Source organism: Haliotis cracherodii, unplaced genomic scaffold, assembly GCF_022045235.1.
Source record: "Haliotis cracherodii isolate W230 unplaced genomic scaffold, xgHalCrac1.p SCAF_19, whole genome shotgun sequence".
Classification (NCBI taxonomy): domain Eukaryota; kingdom Metazoa; phylum Mollusca; class Gastropoda; order Lepetellida; family Haliotidae; genus Haliotis; species Haliotis cracherodii.
The window spans coordinates 18902688-18928259 of NW_027266274.1; the positions used below are offsets into that span (position 1 = coordinate 18902688).

At 39.1% G+C, this 25572-nt stretch overlaps 1 protein-coding gene across 3 annotated transcripts in view; it reads right to left on the minus strand.

Annotated features, from left to right (window-relative positions):
* Positions 1-1267: 1267 nt before the first annotated feature.
* LOC139466834 (uncharacterized) overlaps positions 1268-25572 on the minus strand; it is a 48681-nt gene continuing 24376 nt past the window's right edge. For all 3 annotated transcript variants that reach the window (XM_071248543.1, XM_071248545.1, XM_071248544.1), the window contains exons 2-3: positions 11819-13079; positions 1268-9420 (exon numbers count right to left, since the gene is read on the minus strand). In XM_071248543.1, coding sequence (XP_071104644.1) covers positions 8639-9420; positions 11819-13028 — 1992 coding nt within the window. In that variant the 5' untranslated portion in view covers positions 13029-13079 and the 3' untranslated portion in view covers positions 1268-8638. The remainder of the gene's footprint in view (positions 9421-11818; positions 13080-25572) is intronic.

Consider the following 25572-nt stretch of genomic DNA (forward strand, 5'->3'; position numbering starts at 1 on the left):
CACTGAGGTGAGTGTGTTGGACACTGAGGTGAGTGTGTTGGACACTGAGGTGAGTGTGTTGGACACTGAGGTGAGTGAGTGAGTTGGACACTGAGGTGAGTGAGTGAGTGAGTTGGACACTGAGGTGAGTGAGCTGGACACTGAGGTGAGTGAGTTGGACACTGTCTGAGGGGAGTGAGTTGGACACTGAGGTGGGTGAGATGGACACTGAGGTGAGTGAGTTGGACACTGAGGTGAGTGTGTTGGACACTGAGGGGAGTGAGTGAGTGAGTTGGACACTGTGGTGAGTGAGATGGACACTGAGGTGAGTGAGTGAGTGAGCTGGACACTGAGGTGAGCAAGTGAGTTGGACACTGAGGTGAGTGAGTTGGACACTGAGGTGAGTGAGCTGGACACTGAGGTGAGTGATTTCATTAATGGAGTTGGAGTGAACCAATCAGTTTATTTTATAACCATTTGTGACCTTTGGTTAGTTGATCTGTGAGCCAAGTTATGCAAGGCACCTTACGATGAGTGAGTGAATACGATTTTACGCCACTTTTAGCAATATTCCAGCAAAATCATGGCAGGGAACAAGAAGAAAGGGTTTCACACATTGTACACGTGGGGAATCGAACCCAGGCCTTTGGCAGGACGAGCAAATGCTTTAACCACAAGGCTACTCCATCGCCCAAGACACCTTGGAAGCAGGTAAATACGTCAGCGGGCTTTTGCTTTGAGGTTTAATGTAACAATGAGGCAGAAGTATGGCAGGGACACCCTCAATGTGCCTTATACATGCGGTCATCTTCCTGAGGCAAGGGAATCAAACCAAGGACTGTCTCCGTGCAACCACTACCCACTCCACCAAGTGGGTGTCGTCCATGACAACAGCTGTTGTAAACAACAAACAGATCCTCGAATCTCAGTTGTCCTCAAACCCTGGACCTTCGCCGTGGGACCACTTCCCTCCAAGTGGGTGTCGTCCATGACAACAGCTGTTGTAAACAACAAACAGATCCTCGAATCTCAGTTGTCCTCAAACCCTGGACCTTCGCCGTGGGACCACTTCCCTCCAAGTGGGTGTCGTCCATGACAACAGCTGTTGTAAACAACAAACAGATCCTCGAATCTCAGTTGTCCTCAAACCCTGGACCTTTGCCGTGGGACCACTTCCCTCCAAGTGGGTGTCGTCCATGACAACAGCTTTTTCTCGATGGTTTCCTTTGAATCTCGTTCTCAAGTACAACAAAAGTGGAAGTAGTTTTCAGATGTACTCTTTATTTTGAACTATCATCTACACATAGATGGCTTCACAACTGACAACTGGTTGTACGAACATCTACATAACAAGACAAGACCAAGCATCCACTAGAAGCCCAAAAAAAAATGGCTTGTTTGCCAAGTCTTCAAATCTGATATGTACACATCCACTGTTGGGGTCCTCGAACAGAATAAAAACAGCCTTAACAAATTAACTAACTCAGTAAAATCAGTTCCTCGTGAGGTAGGACTAAACATGGCCACATCTGAATAGACTGTCACAAGGAGACACGACGCATATCATTCCATTTTCTCATTAACCTCGGTCAGCCTCGGGCAAACAGGAGTTGTCTCCCATTGCCCTAACACCCCAAAGAGCACAGATGGTCCTCGGTTCAGAATGGGATATTTTTAAGCAAGAAGCCAAATAGTTTCAGACAAGTTGAAAGTTCTAATTCCTCTCTCCCCTCTCCTTGGGTTAAACAGTAAAATATGGTTGCAGCAAACATAACGTAATAAAACTGTATATAATACATATATACATACTCTTAAAGGTCATTCAAATAAATGCTATTGAACAGCAATGGACAACAAAAGATAGATGAGATCGGCATTAAGTGGCATTGCTAGTTTTCAGCATAATCTGTTTGTAAAATGGATTGCCTGTGATTGCATCAGCTTCTAAATGACGTATGGAGAGCGAGAGAGCGGAATGAGGCAGTATGTGTCATTGGAACAGTCTACTCAGTATAGAATAACTCAATACACACCGGTAAAAAAACACATAAATCACCATGCCGATGAAACATTAAGCAGCTATTGTCATGACATCATACAACTTATTTTTCACAAAATATGAATTATTCACAAATTTACAAAAACAATATGAATTTGAAATTTAACTTTGAAAAAATTGATATTAATCTTAGACTTTGAAGCGATATATTTCAAGTCCAGATTAATTACCTCAAACAATTTCCATCGTGAAAAGGTGTAACATTGCCATGACGACAGACTACCAACGTTGGCATCACCAGGGGTGACAAACAATAAGACCTATAACAAAGGATCTCGAAAACTAAACAACTAAATAAATTCTAAAATAACTTGAGACAATATGGAATGAACTGGCTTCCTGTCCAAATAGTCGAGACAGAATAACGCGGCAGCGGCGATGGCGGCAGCAGCAGCAGCAGTGGCAGTAGAACTGATCGGAACTCAAAATCTATGAAGACAAACAGACAGTGGAGTGGTGCCGCATCCAAAACACATGGCGAAAAGTATTGCCCTGGAGATGGCGGCATGACTAAACAAGTGCGCGATCATTAAGTAGATACAATCGAGGCAATATCGTGGGAATACAAGCATGTAGACTCAATCATTTTAGCTACAGTAACACAAAGACTAACAGTCTCCTCACTATATACACATTACTATAAAAACAGAACGGTGGTAAAAATACAGTGTTAACTTGTACATTTCTCTAGCATAATTGCACACCATCAAATACAAAGGAACACATGACACCTAGCAGGAAGACATTTCGACAAAATATACACTGGGCAGTTTCTCGCGTTGTCATTGGTTGGATTGACATTAGCAATGCTGACAGCCGCTGACAATGAGAGAAATTAACCTCTCGTGGTTTTCTCGGGGCAACAGAACAAATACTACCATCATGACAACAAATTAACAGCACTCAAGCTGCTGATTAAACAAATATCCATAACACTTGAATAGTTTTCTAGAATCAGTCCTGACTTGGCCAAACTTTAGAAGAGTTCACAAAATTTGCATAAACATTTTGAAAATTTATTGACTTTTTGATTTCCATAATTAAATTAATTGAAGAAAGCATAAATTGACCGTTATTAGTAATTGGTCAAATGTTAGCACAGCAGCTTATAGAACTTATAGTTGCCATAACAATACAAAATTTCGAAGCACTTTTGGTCTCATGTAAAATATGATTTCAAGCACTTGATATAGGACTTGTGTCTTCCAAGAAAATTTATAACAACCAATTTTCATATAAGAAAATATGTCCGAAGACTTGTGGCCTTGGTATGAACAGAGAAACTAGACACACACAACACGAGAACCAATGGCATTCTCTCACAACAATTTCTCCAATCACAACTAAGGGGAGGTAACTCCCATCTACAGACACACAGAGAAGACGATAGAATTTGAGATTCTAAGACAATAAATGCACCTTTGGAAACAGTTGGTTTTTTGGCATCCATGCCATAATTCAGGAGGGAAAAAAATGTCTAAATGCACACATAAATGGAAACATGATTGATTCAATATCAAAGGTTGTATCCTTAGAAAATAAATTTAATTCGCAGCAGTGGACAAGCCTTATACAAAGGGATCTATTATCAAAATAGACCTTAATACTAAATACAGGTTATTGCCATATAACAGCGTCCGGCGTCCGAGGGCGTCAGCACGACATGGAATAGACTTCTTGTCATCGCCAATCCTGGAAGAATCAGTCGACTCAACCGTCCGGGTTTAGACAAAGGGTCAACAACATCACACGCACTTGGAAGAACTCTAGGCATTTTTCGGAAGTTCAAATCAACTCAGGTGTTCCATTTACGACACAAGTTGTTCTCAAGAATATAGTACATGTCAAACATGAAAAAAATTCTCCGATGTAATTCTATTTGCTTACGGCTCCAAACCACAGCATTTTGTCAACAATTTCTAAAAATATAGATTAATTTCAACAGGCTAGGTGATAAAAAGGAAATGGTTTTCAGTCAGTAGCATCAGCTGTAGTAGGTTTAGAAAATTTGCATGAAATATAAACAGCATCTTGTGACATGCATAATGATGGGTCATAATGGAACAATAAAACAACCTCAAAAAAGTAGATCATTAGCAGTATTGCTTTGAACATGTTGAGATTATTCAAAAGAATAACCTCCAACGAATTAAAACAACGAAATACATGTGGGAGACAGGTGTATATAACATGAAAACAGACTCAATTTTAGCTCCTTGTGTCAAAACCCGGACACATACATGCCTTCATAATAACATATTTAATATATTGCAGAAGAAAATATCAATATTCATTTACAGATTGCGTTATAATTTGCATACATTAGAAACAGTGCTTTTAGCCACAATGTTACAATCTTAAAGTATAATTCTCAGACAGACTTTGAGCCTAGTCTTAATGCCATACAAAGACCCTATGCTTTGCAAATCTGAACCCCTTGTTTGGTATCGGTCCAAATCACCGAATCGTTAGCCGTGTTGCTAGCTTTGGGTAGCATGAAACTCTCGCCCTGACATCAGACATATTCCCCTATCACAAACCTTGTGTTTCAAATTCAACTGGTAACGGCTTCACCGAAACGACTTCTCATAAACTGGCCTGTCTCGTCTCCCATTAGATGGTCAGTTTCACACAATTTCGAATGGACAGAATGGACACAACCAAAGCTAGCTGAAGGACCTTTTCACAAGAGACATCAGAAAACAATATCTTTGTCCCCCCATCACGCCACGCTGGCAGACGGAGTAGCTTTCCGATGATGTTCAGACTATGCAAAGATTAGGGCCTGACTTGTTCCATCTTTTTAATATTCATCTCAGGAAACAAAACAATGAAACAATTTAAGGCATTCGAATTTTGGTGGGAATCAACATTTACATCATTTCAAAATATCTTTGACACAGAGAGTGCGACAATCATATTTGATACGTGAACTGTAGACAGTAATAAACTTGATCTAGAGAGGCGTGGGACCACACACATGCTACACACACTCACAAACACACATTACACCATTCTGATGGGACATTGAGAACTCAAGTCAAAATATAAACATGTCTTTGAGGAAATGAAATTAGGAATGTGTGACAATAATGATATGACATCTACTATAGCTGAACAGTAGACAACAGGTGTCAACCCTTTGGTTACAAATAGGACGCCATTTTACATTTCAATGTTTCCCACAATACCTGGACTGAAATATTGGACTGAAGAGCATGTCAGAAATAGAGAAAATAACTTAATTAAAATTTATTTGAAAATAGCAGAACAATTAATTCTTGTTTTCTTTTCACACAGTGTTTTCAGTTTAAGCCGAAATAAAACATTCATTGTGTTTTTGGTTTTTTTGGGTCAGAAATTCAAATGGCTTGAGGGACACAAAGAACCAAAATGGCGCCTTCCTATTTAATGCTTACAACAGTACAGTCAATAAAGTAAAATCTTAACATATACTGTGTGGCATATTCACGGAATATTTTCTAAATGAATAATACTTTCTGAACTGAAGGGGACAACTCTCGATATGAAGTATACAAAGGGGGACAACTCTCAATATGAAGTATACAAAGGGGGACAACTACATAGGTTGGACTTACAAAGGGAGATAATTGTTTACTAATCAGAATGACTGACACTGAGATGCAGTGATGAATTGAGTGGGTTGCCAAGGTGACAGCGACCACACAAAGACTAGATTGTTTTAACGAACACATGAACCGGTTTTGGTGGGAATAAATTGCACTACTCAGTAATCATACAACTATGTTATTTTAACCTGGGTATCTCACAAAACAAAAACAAAATAACCTCAATTGGTAGACAAAAAACAACCAACAAACATGGCAATGGTCCTGTGTGTCAGGCCTGGCCATAGTGTGACATTGTCTATAACTTGAGTCTGACATGATCAAAAACATAAGGTATATGACTAAAACTTCAATACATCTGCAAATAAAAGACAGAATATACAAGTCAAACAAATAACAACTCTGTGATGACATATGAAAATGGCCACTGGTTGGTCACCATAGAAGTAGCCAGAAAAAAGGCATGTTTTGTATCAGCAGTCAATGCAAGTGTGAATTAAGTAACATTGTAGATATGTAAAATAATCGGTGGTTGGTACACACAAGAATGACAGTAAACATTCTTCGCGCATTAAGTACATATACTTCACATAAGTAGATTTGCTCTTATGATGTAAAAGGTTAAAATGAAAACATTATCAAAAACACATGCAAAAAGACTTTAGTGAATCATAAAATATCGGCAATATTTAATATTATTACAAAAAACTGAACGGTTTTCACTAAAACTTAATGAGTATCAAGTTGGAAAAGGTATCTCATAGCAAAATGTCAGATTTGGCGAAAGTTTGAATTTTATTTTGGAAATGATAGGTTACCCTGTCGAGGAAGCTGAGATTCCACTGCATGATGGGAATGAAATGAATACATCCTAATAAGGGGTGGTGTGGGGAGCATCCAAAACTCGGAATAACAACCTCACTGGATTTTGATTCGGGATGTAATGATTTGATGTAAACTATTATATCAGCTATGGAATCGGAGAAATGAGAATGAAGTTTTGATTGTTAATATCTCTTATATGAAAAAAAAAAATGAAATAAATACTGACATGAATTATTTCCATGGGACCAACCGTAATACCCTCAACAACAGATGACCAATGGGAAGTAAGCACCGGTACGCTATTTGGGCCACCAAATAACATTGGGACATATCCGTGACACAGTACAAAGAATAACAAAATGACAGTGATGTACAACTTGTTTGGGTGGGGGGTCGGGCAGGTGCAACTACGACTAGCACAAGGGAATGATGAACAATAATAGAAGTCATGTGACCATCATGTGACTTGATTAGGATATATAGGTGGGATGTCATCAAAATATAATACTATGAATTCTTGAAGCACTAAGTATGACAAACTGTCAACAAGGACCTTTGGCATAGTCGGCCATTTCACGAACACGACGAGTAGACGACACCACACTAGGAGGAAATCTTTAAAGGACGCTGTCTATTTAAAGCTATGTCCACATATCAAAATTTCAAAATAAGCACATTTCATTATCATCATTATCATCAGTGATCAAGTTAGACTGCTCTCGGCAGTAATACCTCAAGGCAGAGGGATTCTCACAACCCTGGTTGCTAGGTAACCGATAAACTGTTGTCAACTCCATGGAAACCTCAGCACAGATAGGGCCCCTTTCCTAGACGGAAGACATATAGGAGAAATATACACACAAGACCGATCAGGGGCACGAACACAGATTATAAAAATATAATTAACTTTGCTAGCAGTTTAAATAGGAAAATCTTACAGAGATTTTTCTCTAAGTTTGCAATGGGATTTATCAGCTGCACCTCTCTGTTATTGCTTCAGCTTAGGACAGAAAGTTTCATCAAGGTCAAGGAGAGACACTTCAACATTTCAACAAGGCTAGTTCTACCACTGGTTCTACCCACGACAGGACGAGGTGACTACACTGACCTATGGACACCTACCAAGCTAATCTCACAACCATTAAGTACACAGGGTTAGTTCCTGGGTATAAGGGCACAAAGTATCCACAACTGGGGGGAGGGGGGGGAGAGGGGGAGGAGGGAAGGTTACAATGCTGGCCTCACCCCTACCACAATTAGAAATATACATCATGATTCATATATAGAATAAATGGAGTTTGGGTTCCATCATTTACAACTTTGGTTTTGTGCAAGGTCAAATGGAATGCTTCAAGCATCTAGTATGGTTCTCAATTCTGATTGGATGACAAACAGGAATGCCTCGCTCTGGTTGGATGAAGTAAACAATGATGATGATTTGGATTGGTGAATAACAGTTGTCATGGCAACAAGTAGTTTGACAAACCTTGGTCGGCCTAAAAGCCAAGAAACAAAGGAATGGATATGTTAATGTCCAAAATATCTCTAATACTCTGGCACTATCAAAATACTCAATCTTGGTCCAAGTCTTGTGACGAGAATGTGTGTTCAAAACCAAACACACACAATATATATATAATATATATATATAGAGAGAGATGACACAATGAGATATATACTGAGATTATTACACGTTTGAGATATGGCTGTTGGATATGTGGGTCGCTGAGGCAAACAGCGTCTTCAGCGAGTGATGAGACTTGACTGTTTGGTAGCTACGTCTGATGGATTGTGGCGTGATAACCGACGTGGTATTGCACTCTCTCCAATAGGAGAAGTTCATGCACCAAGGTCAAAGCACATCAAAACCAATGCGCTCTTTGGAGACAGTTTTCAGTAAAATATTCAGCACTTGATTTGATCTTCAGCGAAAGTCCAAAAATACCAAGATATGTCCTTTAACCCCTTAGTGTCCAACAAGCATGTCACCTGCTCAGGATTGTCTACGTGACGAGTCAGAAAGGAACAAGAGACTGCTAATGCTTGACCTTGAACGGTAGCTCCATACCAATCTGGGGATCAGAGAGTGTCGCAACCATCAGCAAGTCTATCAGGTCATTGCAGATTGAGTACAGTTTCTGGACTTGAAGTTCCATACCCTCCATCCATATCTCCGAGCCTAGAACTACTCAGCCATATCCTCCTCGTGGGTGTTGCTCTCGATGACATCCTGCAGCAATTCGTCCACAGAGTCGCTGTCTGCACTGATTCCCTTCTCCTCAAAATTCAAATTCGGGACCAGGATGCTCAACATGCGTACGACATTCAGACGCAGCATTCGCAGTTTGGCGCCGTGCATGCAGTTGCTGCAAGTGGCCTTATCGTGGAAGCGGTTGTATTTGTCGTGGATTGAGTTGAACATGTGCTCCTTCAAGCTCGTCTTCTTGCTGAGGTCGATGGCTCCGCAGGACTCCTCCAAAATGTTGTTGATCTGCGAGGGGGTGCTGGTCGGGAACGCTGGGGTCGAGGGGTGCTGACTGTGGGGCATGTGGCCATTGGCTGGAGTGTGCGGCAGCGAGCCGGGGCTACGGTTGTGTGGCAGGTCGGCATAGTGCGGTGAAGCATGGCCATTGACTGAGATATGTGGACTAGACTTGTTAATGGGAAGCGGCTGAGACACCATGTTCTCTATAGCGTTCTTGGCTATTTCCATGGTTTTGGCAGCGAGATCTATGTTGGCTTGTTGGTTCATGTGGGGAGACATGATCGGAGGAGTGGGCATCTTGAACATGGGGGACTCGGGGAGGACTTGGGTGGCCATGTAGCCCATGCCACGAGGCGAGCGAGTTCGCTTCTCCTTGATGTAGTAGGACATGATGCCATCGTGCTTGTTGATGATGTGACTCTTCAGGCTGTGACTCTGACTGTACTGAACTCCACAGGCTCCGCAGATGTAGGGTCGTTCACCTGGCGACAGAAACACGCAGATAAATACACAGGTGAAACAAAGAGGTAACAGGCAGTTAAAACAGACAGGTACCACTCAGGTAAAACTGACAGGTAACACGCAGTTAAAAAAGACAGGTTTCATACTTATGTAAAACAGAGTGACAGGCTAAAAATGAATGCAAACTGAAGCAGTATTTTGGATGATTCGTCTTTCATGCAGATATAATTACTGCAACTAAAAGTAACGGGTGTGTGAGACTGAGCAAGCCCTTCTCCACAACATTTTTAACAAAGAGATAGAAAGCGAGGTCCTAGACACTTATCACATAGCAAAACCTATAAGCATCATAACTGGTTTGAATAAGTGGTAAACAGATCCAGCAGGGCTAAGGGAAGCAACTCAAGCCACAAAACAAATTATATTCTCCAAGATCACACTAGCCACCCATGTTCTCTCTGAAGAATTATTCCTTTCTAATCTCAGCAAATCTTGTAACAACACACAAAACACAGCTGCAACATTGTCTGTTGTTGCCCAAGCATTCTAACCTCTGCCTACACATAAGCCAAAGATCCAGTACATGAAAAGGTCTTCAAATGTCAATAATTAACAAAATTGTTTAAAAGGAAAAAGGAAAACATTTTTCAAAGATCATCCTTTAATCTCCTTAATGTATTACTCAAAAGAAGTTCAAGAATCCCCAATACTTTCATATGAAAGTCGTTAATCTGTCATGAAAGAAGTGATAGAACGCCCAATACTTTCATATCACTGTAGTTAATCTGTCATGAAAGAAGTTAAAGAACGCCCAATACTTTCATTTCACTGTAGTTAATCTGTCATGAAAGAAGTTAAAGAACGCCCAATACTTTCATTTCACTGTAGTTAATCTGTCATGAAAGAAGTTAAAGAACGCCCAATACTTTCATTTCACTGTAGTTAATCTGTCATGAAAGAAGTTAAAGAACGCCCAATACTTTCATTTCACTGTAGTTAATCTGTCATGAAAGAAGTTAAAGAACGCCCGACACTTTCATATCACTTTAGTTAATCTGTCATGAAAGAAGTTAAAGAACGCCCGACACTTTCATATTGATTCATATTCATGGCATGACTGAAGAACTATATTAATATGAAAGTCATGTGTTCTTTAACTTGTTTTGAGCAGTATATACAGAGTTTCCCTGATCCCCAGGTGACATCCAACACATGCTGACTACCAGCTAAAAGCTCCAGGAGGAGTGTCTGGGCAAATACAACAAGTATTCTACATGTATGTCAAACATGACTTCCTGTTGTCCTATCAGAAACAGTGAGACACAAACAACGCCCCTCACATATTTATTCCTTGTTTATTTTATACAATAAAGCCCAACTATCTCCTTCAAATACATTTTCACAAAGTACATAAACTAATTTCCATCATGCATTTCTTTCAAACTCTGAAGATGCCACTTCAAGTAAAACTATCTGTAAAAAGTCGACTAACTTTCTCGTCAGCAAGCGAGTCAAATAACAAAGAATGCAGACAAAAAAATAAAAACAAGAAGTCAAATATTTCAGTGTTTGTTTGCTTGGATATTTAGGAGAAAGTTGGAAAATAGGACAAAATAATTTACTTTTCACAGATAGGTATGAGCCGGTGGTGGGGAAACATGCACGGTCCACAAACATGGCTGACAAACAGGAGCAGTGAGGGGAATACCGACATGTTGTTGGGGGAGAAATTGCCGCATCAGCAGATCGTAACCAAACACAAAATATACAACTCAAATAATGACAGCAACTTAGAGATTAACGGAACAGGAATGTGTTTATTTGCAGTTTTAGACATAATTCGGAAGGAGTCATTTGTGTATACTCATGTTAATAAGTAGCAGCACCAGCTTAGTGATACAATATTCCTAATATGGTCATAACACGCAAGAGTACATCATTAAAATTTTGGATGCATGAATTAAAGTTAAGATTCCTCACTGCACTATTGTCAAGAATACCACGGTTACAACAAAATGCACTCAAAGTCAGAATTGATCTAAAATTAATGAAGGAGAGGAGAGGTGGCCTACTGGTAACAAGAAAGCTAGAATCCACTGGTTATAGGTTTGAATCCCAACTACAATTATGACCCTTGGTTCCTATGTTTATTACAAGCAGTAAAAGTCTGCATCCTGAGTTACTTGTTGGTCACTTACTCACTCATAGCAAACAATGTAACCCTGTTAGCTTTGCGTAAGAGAGAGAGAGAGAGAGAGAGAGAGAGAGAGAGAGAGAGAGAGAGAGAGAGAGAGCAGAGTGAATTCTGATTGACTATTGTTGAACTCTACTTCTAGCTTTACTCTAGCCTATCACAGCAGACGACACCAGGAATGAGCTCCCCACTTCATCGAACCTGATCAGGTACATGTGACTTACCTGTGTGTATTCTTAGATGAACATAGAGATTGCTCTGGTGCTTTGTAGTGTAGGGACAGTGGGTACACTTGAAGTACATGTCGCTCCCGTTCTCGGAGCGGGCTCGTCGAACCGGGCCCTTGCCATGGTGAGTGTTCTCGATATGATTCTCCAGGTTCTTCTGACGACGAAATGTCCTCTCACAGAACTGGCACTTTAAATAGTCCTTCTCCACCTCAGCAGCTAATTTGGTTTCGAATGGAAGATACTTTCTGGCCAAGTTATGATCCATGGGACTTGGGGGGAATGGAAAGAGGGGCAGACCGTTGAAGGACCCGTGGAACCAGTTGTTTATTTTGGAAGCTGCATACACATGTGGAGAGTAAGCAGTTTCACTGATATTGGAAGCCATGGGCATAGTGGAAGGCATGCCGCCTATGTTGCCAGGCGGGAGTGGTTGGTTTTCTTTCTGGTGCTCCAGATTGTCAATGACGTGGGGTGGGAGATGATGTTGCAGCCCATTGGGTGGCCGGTGATGTCCATCCTCGCTGTCCAGCTCGCCAGAAGGTGTTTCGGACAAACGCAGGGAATGATCCCCGTCCTTAACATCCATATCCTGGCAGCTCATGTCCGTCGAGCCTCCATCAACCTCATCCACTCCACCGCGAGCCATGTCGATTGTCAGCGAGCCGTTCATCATTTCTTCTTCACTGTCGTCACTGCAGTAGGTCTCAGAAGTCTTCATGCGTCGGACAATGTCCTCTAATGTCGGTTTTCGCTTTGACCTCGGTCTTTCGGGGCAACTCTCTATGGACTGCGGGCTGTTGCTGCATCCAGTCTCCAGGTCGGCAGTTGCAGGGTGCCCGACTTCGGGAGGGGACAAGGACGAGCTCTCCCCAGATTCGTCGGACTGTTGTAGGTTATTGCTTGTGGTGATGACATCGTCAGTGGATGGTTTGACCATGTTGCCGGTCATGTCTGCTGCCTCTTCTTGGAGCTGGTGGGATTCTGGGGAAAGGGGCTGAGCAACGGCTGGTTCCGACTCGTGGCTGGAAGATTCCACGATCATGTTGCCGTTGGGTGCACTTCTGCTTTCTAAGACCGATGAGTGGTGCAAGGCAGAAGTGAGGGAGACGGAAGTGTGCTGGGCGAGCGCGTTCAGGGACAGGCTATCGTGTGCGGTTAGCTTCTCACTGGTAGGCAGACAGGTAGCAGTCTCTATTTCCATCATTGTGAAGCGGAGGGTTGGTTATTGTGCATCAGAGACCTCTGAATCATTCTCCTGAAACAAACAAGACATCATAAGTAAAGCAGGCAAGAATTCTCGACATCAGAATTTAATTTGCTGAAACACTACACATAAGCCTGAGTATGGCTCTTGACATCGGAATCGAAACCAATGTTCCCCTTGAACAACCCAAAAGTGAATGTTGTGTTACGCCAGTCATCAATATTCAGTGAAATCACATGGCTTGTAAATGATTGCAAGACCAGTGGTTGAAGTCACAAGCAACAATCCAGAAACACTCTTGAATGATTCAAATCAGACATAAAGCCTCAAAGTTACATTTGTAATTAGCGTTGACCAACAGACTGACACCATTACAACAGCTATCACACAAATACCACAAAATCAGACATTAGCATGCCTGATGATACTAACATTTCTGATTATGTAAAAATTCGTAAACCGTAAAAAAAACAATAGAAAACTGCTGCAGACACACTGAAGAAAACCAGCCACCTACTCCCATGTATGACATATTGAATGTACATTGACAGATTTCCAGGCCCAGCCGTATTTTGTGTTGCCATTGCCATCTGCCAGTTCTCAGACACAAGACAAAAGTCGCCACAAGACCAACACAACTGGAGATATAAATCTAGCAACAATCTATGGTAACCACAGCATCCGTGGCATGGCTGCAATATGGTGATATAGATATGTGTCCCCACCCGCCATCACCACCGCGCAGCCTCGTCACTACAACACCAGCTTCTTATCATGCCACTGTACCATGATCGCTGTACCACAGCCAAGCACCCGACAAAGATGGACATTATCACTAAACAAATATACACAGCAATCAAACACCAAATCGATATTCACATTAATACTGTAATGACAGAGCCGGATTAAAAAGTAGTACCGAAAAGTCTTACAAATATTACCACAACTCGAATCATGAAATATTGATAGGCATTTGAGACAATTTCCTGTTTAGATGATTAGAATTACTGGAAATTACTAGTTAATGTCAATATCTATAATCATATTATCTAATCACAAAGTTTGGCCAAAGTAATCTATCAACCATCACAGAATTAAAACTTCAAACAACGCAAATTCTACAATTACATTATTTTATGCTACTTAAATGCAGAATTATAAGTGGCTGTTGATACCAATTAAATATACATTACCTAGGGCTGATAACGTTATCAACAAGATCTCTTTCATTGGATACAGAACTGATAAGATTTTTCGCCACTCTATCCGGGCGCCGGTGGTATGTGACTTAATTGTCTTCCCCCGGCTCACATCCCATAGACAATGATAGGTAACTCACCGCCTCTCAAAACAGTCATAGATCTCTCTACATTAATCACCATTCTCTCAACAAAGCCAACCGATTGTTTTTGTAATAAAATGGCCATACATTAGTATTAATATTATTTGAACTTTTATTTTTTGCAATAATGTTTTGGAGGTATGGAGGAATATTAAACCTATTATTCGCCAGTTTCACAATATTGTTTTACTCTGAGTGATGGATGATGATCATTAGCCTACTTCCCATTTACACGTTGTTCTCATTTCAGGCGAAACACATCAGAACGACCGATACTTAAGAAACGAGAAATGGTAAACAGAGAGAATTTGAAATCCAAATTAAATAAAAGTTAGATCTTATATAAATTGTTTCCAAACAGATAACATTCTCAGGTGAAATATGCAAGAAAATGTCAAATCCGTGTGAAAAAAATGCTCCAGATTATACAGATGACACTGAGATTGATCAAGCCAGATCAAATTTCTGATAGATTGGATGAAGTATCGTTTCTTTCAGCAACAAAACTGAACAGTTTCTTTAAACTGTCAAATTATGATTTATCTGTTTGAGTAGTTATGCATACAGTTTTTCTTCTTGCTAATTCTTTATCTATTTTTCTGGTCAGTTATAGCTTGACAGATCAGTTTAATTTGGGATCTGGTGAAAACCTGTATCACTGATCCTGATTGATAGATCAATAACATTCTAAATGACAACAAAATTCAACTTCACATGCTCATAGAAAAATGCACAAATCCTATGTTCTTATCAGGATACAGGGCAAGAGGCCAGGCATATTGGTTACGACAAGTTGACACGATTTCACTATCCACTCACCGAATCAATCAAAGTTTAAAACAGGATAACTGAACTAAATCAATACATGAGAAAGGCAGCTTGGCCTTTGTACAACCTATGTTATGTCATTCTGTCACACCCCATAAACGCAACAAAAAACAAATGAAATATAATTGTTCATCATACATAAAACTTAGTTTTAAAATTACATTACAAATTCTAAATTTTGGCATTTGTTATATAAATCTATTTTTCATTTATATTTTTAATCTGATCATAAATCAAGTTTAATATTTATATCCAAAACAAAACTGATATATTTTCCACCCCATATAAACTGAATAGTTCAATCAATTACTTAAACATCACTCAACCAACACTGGCCTGAATGCTAACCAATCAAGAGTTATCTCCCTTTCATTGTAAGAAAATCTTATTCCAAGTCAAGCTAACATAAAGATGAACTTTTCGCATTGAATTCATGTCAAGTCAAACATGTCCTTGCACATTTTATCAAAGTTCTATGTTTTAATGTTGTCATTATCTGCTGACATCAGAAAACTTTAAAAAAATACCTTAAACAAATGGTCCAAAGCCCAAGTCTAGTAAAATTCTTTTCGGTCTGGTAATAGTCAATGTTATAACACTAAAATATACTGAAAATGATCTTAAGAATGATGATCGGGCTAATAAACTCAATGTATTTGGTACAGACTGCTAAATAGAGTAAATTTAATGTTTTCCGATCATGTGATCGGAAACTGTTTAATAAAGTGGATAAATGATTTACAAATGTCAGTTTCTGAAATTACATAAAATATTTTTACATGCATATATTTTCCCGTAAAAGCTAATAAGAGAAGGATCATAGTTTTCAGAAGTTTTTAAAGATTGAACATGTTTAAAAATTACATTATGTAAAACGTTCTTGCAAGAGATGTTATAAGCATTTAAATTACAAAACGCATCTGCAAACGACACAATTTTTTCCCATATCTTGAAAATGACAAGAGCAATGCCAATATTATAAAAGACAGAAATACACCTAAAACTGCCTATTTCTTCAACAAAACCAAGAGGCTCAAACATGTCCCAACTGAACGAACACCACGGATAACACGCCCATTGTTCTCTGGTTCACCACTGAGCAGCACCAAATATTTTATCATATTCTATTTTATCCTCAGTGCTGGAATTAAAACGAGAAATTCCCTTTCCACTGTTTGAATGGCGCAGAGAAATAGGCCCTAATTAACTAAGATTATGTCAATCGACTCTGAAACGAATTAATCTTGACTAAGAAATTCTGCCAGTGCCTTTCCGGCTTTGATGCAAAAAGCATTTTAAATGAATCACTTAAAATGCAGGGTCCTGCGTAGATTTGCTAGTATTAAACAAAGGAAATGATTGCGAGGATGTGTCAGAAACACTTAGAATCAATACAGTTTTACATTCTCAGCGATCACGGACTGCCAGATTTCCCTGTAGCTCAAATGCTCTGCGCTTACTTTAATCTTAATTGCAAAATGCATTGATATATGACGGGTAATATCAACCGTGCTAGCTGCCAGGTCTCCAGGGGACTGTCTAAGCATATGCATGATATGTAGAGAAAACATTGTTTCATTTCGCAAAAGATAAGTTACCAATCGTCAGAAGGTAGGGATCAGGCCGACTCCTTTGTGTGGTGAGTAAACAAGGGCCATCTGTCAGACTCTGCAGCCAGTGAGGCCGGCCGCTGTTATCTTATCCCTGCCATTCAGTCCTGTATATCACGCTACACAATCAAACACTACACAAAGCCTCCCTTCCACAACCAATTTCCACAAAATCAAGGGAGGGGGGAGGGAGAGAGAGAGCTAGGGTGGTGATGTCATAGAATCAGCGCTAAGCTGTTTTCTTTTTCAGACAAAGCGATCATCGTTCGATTGGTTGGTCGCGTTCAGATTGCGATATACCCCCTTCTCAAAGGTCATCTATTCATTCTTATTCCGAGAGGCTGTGGTGAACAATAATAGCTTCAATCAATAGCACCATTAATAGATTTCGTCAAAGCCTGTGTTTGCCATCAGTAACGTGCCACTTCAAATCTGTCGTTGTGATCAGCAGGGCGCAGGCAGCTACCGTCCCAACGACCTCCCTGCCGACCCATCGTGCTGTCACTTACATGCAGGGTGCCATAATTAGTCCATTTCACAATGGCTTCTGTGATAGAGAAATCTACATCTAATTGACGTCTGCATGTGTTGTTACATGTACACAAAGACCTACAAAATAATCACAATTTCAACCAAATGTTCACCTAACAAATTACCATTCACTTTGATCAACCTCAACCGATATTATTCATGATAACCGAACCAACAAGCAGAACAGTTCAAGACTATTCCATGGAAACAATTCTTGATATTCTGTATGTTACAAACTGTACTTATCAGCTATTTATCATTATTTTCATGCATGACTGCCGTGAATTCTGTATCTAAGAACACTAAGTTCTTTGAAATATTTTTAAGGCTTTCTTAATGGTTTGCTATTTCAAAAGTTTTCTCATGTTTTTCCTAGCAAATTGAAAGTAAGATCAGCTTTTAATCTTTGCCTTGCACAGAATTCTGCCTGATTTCACGTAATTCATTACTCAAACAATAAATATTGCATGACTTACTTCAAAGAGACTAATGAATACATTAAGCATCAAAGCCTATCTCATAAAGATATAATTACGCAAACTTTTACTCCGGGCAAAATAGCTCGCATTTCACATCTTCAAAATTACAAATAATACCAAAGAAAACTTCAAATCTTGAAGGTTTAATTTAAAAAGAACATCTCAGCTGAACAAGAAACTGACTTAGAGAATCAATCTTTGTGATTATATAAACAAACTGGCACAAAATTATCACCTGAACCGACATCCCAAGTTTCATCTTCAAAGTATAAGTATCAGATTTAAGGGAAAAAACTCAAAGATGTTTTTTGAAACCTCGATAGCATTGAACGAGTCGAGATCCCTGGGCTGTGATTGAATGTTCCTGAGGACCTGAATTCAATTCTTCGGAAGATACGAGCGTGTCTTTGAGTGTACATACATGACACCTTCAATCCCCCTGCAAGCCAAATATGGCGTACGCTGACCTTTTATCTTGGCTACATCTGAGGGACATAGCACAAAACATTTATTGGACAAGACAAACTTTTGACATGTATAAATGATTAATCTGGCAGAATCTGCTATGACACATGCATGCCGAGCTTTTCTACGTCTTGAGAGCCGATTACGCATCTAGTAAGAAGAGGCCAAGCCAGCACAGGTCTATGACCAGCCAGCAGGGATGGTTTTTCTCGTCTGGTATGACTGACTCCGCATCATGGCAAACACACAATTGAGTATGTGTTGCCTTATAAGTACATGTTACCACGTACCGCTAACGAAGGCTATGCTGACTAATGATGATGTCACAAAATGACCCGCATTCACACATGCTTAACAGATCAAAATATTCACCAAAACAATATACTCCTCAACATTCACACATGCTTAACAGATCGAGATATTCACCAAAATAATATACTCAACATTTAAACATGCTTAACAGATCAAGATATTCACCAAAATAATATACAACATTTGCTAAGGACCATTTTGACTAGAGACTATTTTAGTCCTTAGCAAAGGTTGAGTGGTATATATCACACAAAGTAGACTTAGGGAGAGTGTTTGTGATGACAGATGTCACAAACATGTCACCTAATGCGGTACACCACATCGGTAATACACTGGCTTAATGATGTAGCAGTAAGGCAATTTGCATCCGGACACAGATTAAAGATGATGTTACTTGATAAACCTTGCATAAATGTATGATGATCATTCAAATAAATGAATAAGACAAATAAATAAATGAATATGGATTGATAACTGACGGATTGAAAAGAGAGGAAACTTCATCTGTAGTAGCTCGTGTCGTCACTATCTTGTCATGTATAAAGAATATTGCCTTCCAGATTAAGCCATTTTTAGTTCCCTGAACATTTGGATTTAGGCTATTATACTTGTGCCAGATTCACGACTTATAAGTGGCAGATTCACGACTTATAAGTGCCAATTGATCTTGTTGAAATGAGGCCACGATTAAGGCAAATGATCATTGTTGTATCCGAGAAAGCCAGTTTCTATTGAAAGCACACATTCACAACATCATGCCAACAGTTTCTCTACTTCTTAACATGAACATCACTGCAACGTCTTACTTTCAGGTTTAATACATTATCAAATATTTTATAGTCAATTCTGAAATCCCTATTATAAAGAAACACAAGGTACTTGCGTCAACACTGTCAACATCGTGTTGTTTTGTGTACAAACAGTACCTCGTACAACTCATTGATTAGGACGTACTCCGATTGGACATGTCACTTCAAAATTCCTGTCAACATGTCATCTGCACCCTATCAAAACACACGAATACTTGAAGGTGGACTTTGGGAGAGTCCAGGCATCCATAATGTGCCGCTGTGACGGATCATGTCGATGCATGCTGTTGTGAACGTTCCAGTGCATACCTCGCTCCTATAAGTCAGGACCTCGTCCAACTCAAGATTATTCAAACCTGTGTCAAAACTGTAACATCACAAATGTTGATCTCCACATACTAAAATACAGTATCTGCTTATTTGAGGAAAATATGTAGAATAAGACAAATGATTAAATATACAGGGCATAAAAATCAGTACATTATTAAAATTATTAGAAATCTGTGCAAAAAATCATTAAAATTGGTGCCCAAATTCATTATCATCAGTGAATTAATAAAATCAGTCTGTGTTACCATCTTTCATACAGGGGTTGCTCCAATAGCTAAATCTAAATAATCCATCATCAATTCGGACAAGTTCCTCATTTTGCATGACTAAATTTTAAAAAGTAATTATTTGTCCGCACAATGTTTAAGAAGTCATGACTAGTGACCTTATGCTACCCACGTCAGTCACTGAACCTGAAGAATGTAATGGATGTATGTGATCGGTCTTGGTTCAGGCAAACCAACATGGAGACAAGTGACTGAAGAGCAACTGATGCAGCCATGTGCTCATGTATTGTTTCATCAGTGCAAATATGAGGGTTTACCTTGACCTACAAAACCAGGGGTCCAGGGGACCCAATAATTATTTTAATAAATATGAGGGTCCCGTAAGTAATAAAATAATGAAGTGTACCGTACGCTAAGATTTGACTGTATGCTAAGATTTGACTGTATGCTAAGATTTGACTGTACGTAAGATTTGATAATTACTTTAATTACAGGACCATTACCTTCCTTGCCAAGAATGAAGTACAATGAAATATTACTGTGCATACTGAGGGATACACTGTGTTTTTTTCTGCATCCATTCTATGCATTTTGCATACTGGACGCACATTTCTGTGTAGCATGTAAACCTGAAAAACATAGAATATAAGTGAGTTGGTCTGAAACCACTTTGAACAGTATTTTAGTTATATCACAGCAAGTCATAGAGGATAGATGGTGAGCAAGACAACTCCCAACTCATCATCACATTGAATCTAAGGTTCAATCTAAGGTTCAATCCAACGATCACAGGATCCTGGCTCATGTAAGGGATGCAACTCTGCCAAGTGGATTCCCCAAACACCTTAGACGGCTGGATCAATTTCATCATGAGGAACACAAATGTTGCACTGAATACTCGTTCAGTATTAATGACAGTACATTGTTTTGAGGTGGCGAATACCATTGGCATTCTATATATAATTTGTAAAATAAAGTGCACTAAAATGATATTCTGAATTTCAATGACAGATCAAATTTGACATCGAACAGCTGACAAGCAATTATGAATTATATATTTCGATATACTTTTGTTCTTACCACCAATAGAGAAAGTGAGAACTCTAAACAGCTAACACTTCAGTTAGTTTCACAAAGACATTTCTTAAAACACATTTGGGTTGATACTTGCTGATTGTATAAAACAAATACTGACTATCTGATAACATTCAAAGTGATGTCATCAAACCCAACGCGAGTCCAACACATTTGTAAAGGTGACAACCATAATGATTAGTTTCACTTCTTTCACACCAGTAGCACCACCAATACAAGACAAATGCTACTTGACGGACAACAAACCATCAAAGAATTGATAGTGAAACTGACAATCGGGCAGCAATTGCCGCGGCAACAATTGCATCACGTCCAGATTGACATACAAGCACAAATAACCAGAATAAAGATGTAACCTATGAAATAAACCGTCAAGGCAACGATATTGAAGCTGGCACATTTCAGCCAGCTGCCTAATCTCCCAATATGACAAACAACACAACTAACAGCATCAGTCCGCACTACCTACCGGGCCGCTTGCAGATAAGGCATCGTTGGTGTCCTGTTTGCCGAATCAATACCGATATCCGAGAGGTCAATCAATTTTCACAAATGATATACGTCCAGTCATTATTTTGTCTACAGCGGCCCATAATGATTCATGGTCAATCCCCTTGAAGCTGATGACTATATTCGAAGGGAAGGGCAAGGAGTAATGGCCGACATAAATCGTTTCTGTGCAATATAACGCGAAATATCATACTGGCCAATAACATCATACATAGGTTTACACAGTAATGGTCCTCGCTGTACCTATTACAGAACTGTAACCAATGTTGCATCTCCTGCGATTAACTCCTACCAGCATTGTTCTGGGCTGGCTCTGACCCATGGCACTTGGAAATACACTTTACTATAAATGTTACAATTTCAAACATCATGGCCACTTATTTAATCCTGTCATGGACATGTTTATTTGCAGCATAATAATTCCTGGTTCCAGTAACAGCAGCAGGAACGTCAACTTCTTCATCAACCTTATCAAAATTGATCGATACAGTGCATGACCACGTTGAATGCTGTAAATCTAGACTCAAGAACACTCAGCTAACCATAAACTTGCCAGTTCACAAAACTAAAGAAAGAATAATCAGTAAACTTAAAACAAAAACAAAATGTCAAGAACATAGAATTGTCACAGAATGGTTACACAGACTAAACTACCTACCATGAATATAGCACCACTTCGGGCATACTGAGCCATGAGGCTGTCAGTGTTACTGAGTGCACTATCAAGTGTAGATTCATCGAAAAGATCAAGAATTATTTGGAAAGAACTGTGTAATCCAGTAAATAAAACTTTTCAAAATGTGAATCTGGCATGAACCGAAGGCCATTAAAAGGAAGTGAACATGGTAATGTATCAGGCTCCATGAGAAAGCAAGCACTCACCAGCAAGTGTGGGTGATCAAGGCTACCGTTACAACTCGTGACCAGCGTAAATGTCTATATAATTGAATTGCCATATCAATGGTGCCCCACCACTTGTCATTCCACGATGTACATCAATGTCACTTCACAGTAATTGACAACATTTTTATCAATTCCCAGAATTTTCCTGCTACACATCAAATTTAATATCTTAACCTCATTTCGGTTTATATTTAACCTGCTTCCTGGTGGAATCCAAGAGTTCCATCAATAACGTTCAACTAAATGCCGAGCTTTACAATGCTATATACCCAATAACAAATCACTGCCTCCATTTACAATTTTTTCCTGTTTTATTTCAGCCTGTGAATGTCAGCAGGCATTGCTCCTCCCTCCAAGACACAAACATCAATAACTACGATCCCTTTCTCTAACTTCATCGTATATTGCAATTGTGTCTTTCAATAATCTATCAATTTATTTTCCTTCTTACACACCAACAACCCGTAATCTGCTTCCATCAATCTTACTTTACGCGGAGGAATCACAAGCTTGTTAATGCCCAGTGCAAGATAACCTTGAACCAGCATGCAGTACTAAAACTACTATCAACGCTTCTGGCCCATACCATCTTCCAGCATCAACAACCCACTGTCACTACAAACCAGGGTGTCCCCTACGTCAAATCTTATACTTGGCTTGTCAATTGCAACAAGCATACAGCACCATGAATATATTTCACTCAATAGCCCTGTGTCAACTTACAAGCTCAGCTTGTCAGATTCAATCGCTCAACATACACCGATACATTTCGATTGCGTTCAATATCATAATGCCGAAATATGCATCTCATGATATGCCCATCCATCACGTTCATGGCGGAAATAAACATTCGTCAATATCGCCATCTGCTGTAGGTTTTTTTTCAATCGCTGATACAGCTTTCTCTTTAATAGCACATATTACCCCTGGGGAGGGGAGGTAAGTGCTAGCACAGATACCCAAACAAGCCGAGTGCTGCGCTCAATAATGGATTAAAGCTGTTGACAGCCAGCATAATCCTCTTGCAATTCCGTTAAATGTATTCCCCTTTTCTTCCCCAAAGGCAGAATCTACCAGCTGATAATTTACTTAAAGTGACGACGATGTAGCTGCACATTGCGTTCCAGTACCAACACTGCAATACTTTATTGTAGGTAAGTGGTATGGAATGAAAAGCGCCAACCCGCGCATGAATGCATCAAATATCAATCTGCTTCTTTTAACACAAAATGTCCTGACTTCATTAATCAATCTGCGGTTCGCTGTTCCTACACGCGTATGTTGTTTTTGGGGCATAAAAGAGCTAACATACTACAGAAACTTATTGACTATCCTGCGAGCCCATCATATTAATAATTAACACAACAGCGAAGTACATTTCACGTTCTTCACCACAGCTGACAGAGACTGTGATTTGTTAGATTTTCCAATATCTTATCATCATCTACATGAGCGTAGTGAATAGAATTAAACAGTGTCAATATTTCATAGGTTCCATTATACAGAATCCATAAACCTCTTCCTGCTATACTGTTGCCGATATTAATCAATACTATCATTACCCTAAATAAATAAAGTTAGAACATAGGAAATTAATGTGGTTACTCCCATTATGTGAAAATATAAAATTTCTATGTACGTTATTAGTTTCTGCATTAAATTCACCAAATATGAAATTGATGCTGTAATATTTATGATACATATGCTTACATAATTTCGACCCAACATAATAAAACAGCTGTAACAATGTCAATATCATTTCCACGCTGTCATCAACACTCATTGGTATGCATTTCATGTTTGAATAAATCATCAATAAAAATGTCCATCACTTTTAGCCAACCCTACGTTCCAAATAATAAATATCCTGAAACATGAGTAGTGCCGCACTATCATAATATCACGCGATGATATTTGTTTATACAATACTTATGCCGCGACATTTGATGTTATGTGATATGAAATTTGATGTTACACGATTACCCACAATGCATTGGCTGCATCGCTGATATCTCTCCAGCTATGGTCAGTGACAAATTTACAATGGCAATGCCTATGTAGAACCGCTTTATCTAGGTATCAATCACGCAGTCAAGAGATCAATTTCTCACACAATAGGAATATGAGAACTCTACTGGAATTGATTTATTTCGGCGAACACCTGCCGTTTTTGTGTTCCGATTATCCTCATTTCAATCCCATTAATCGTGGATGAGTCATTTCGTCACAGTAGTCAATAGTCCCAGCCAACTAAGGATATACAAGAATAAATCTCAATTAAGCGTAGAAGAGATTTTGTTGTTCCATCCAGGACTTAATTTATGGACTAATTCTTGCTTCGTACAATGTAACCCACAAGATTATTGGCAAACGCGATATTATTTGTAAGTCCACACATGGCTATTAAATCAAACTGTTTTTATCGGCCAATATGCACGCATTATCTACTCTGCATATCTATCAAGCATCACCATGGCAACCTAACGTATATCGCGGCCCAAGTCGCGGAATATGAGTTGTGGTAATCAACTTGCAGAAATCAATAGCAATAATGACAGAAAAAATAAAGTTCAATTCAGGAGTGTTTTCATTACTCGAAACATGAAATAAGCCTAGAGCCCTATCTTGTTAAAACATTTTTCCATTCTCAAAGTATGAAATGTTTGCAGAAGTAAAAAAGAAGTGATATGAAAGACTATTTTCTTATCAGAGGTAGTTAAAATATTAATAGTACTCATCTCTATGATCTAATATTTACGGCATTGGATGAGATTTGATATTCAAGATTTACGTTCGGACACAAGAGCTTTTACAATTGCCCAAACAGAAATATGACTTGTTTTCATTATATTTCACAATTTAATGTTTCGAAGCTGATATTAGGTGTCCATAGTCAGTCATTATATAGTTTTTATACGACACAATAAACACACAAAAAATCATCCTATTTCAGTTCTACATCAAGACTCTAAATCATCAGTTCAGGGACATCCAGGCAGAAAACCTATGGCCAAATAAGAAACTTGACAGGATTAATTTTGATGGTAATTATCAATATATAACAAAAGTACATAATATAAGCACAATTATCTACATAACATAA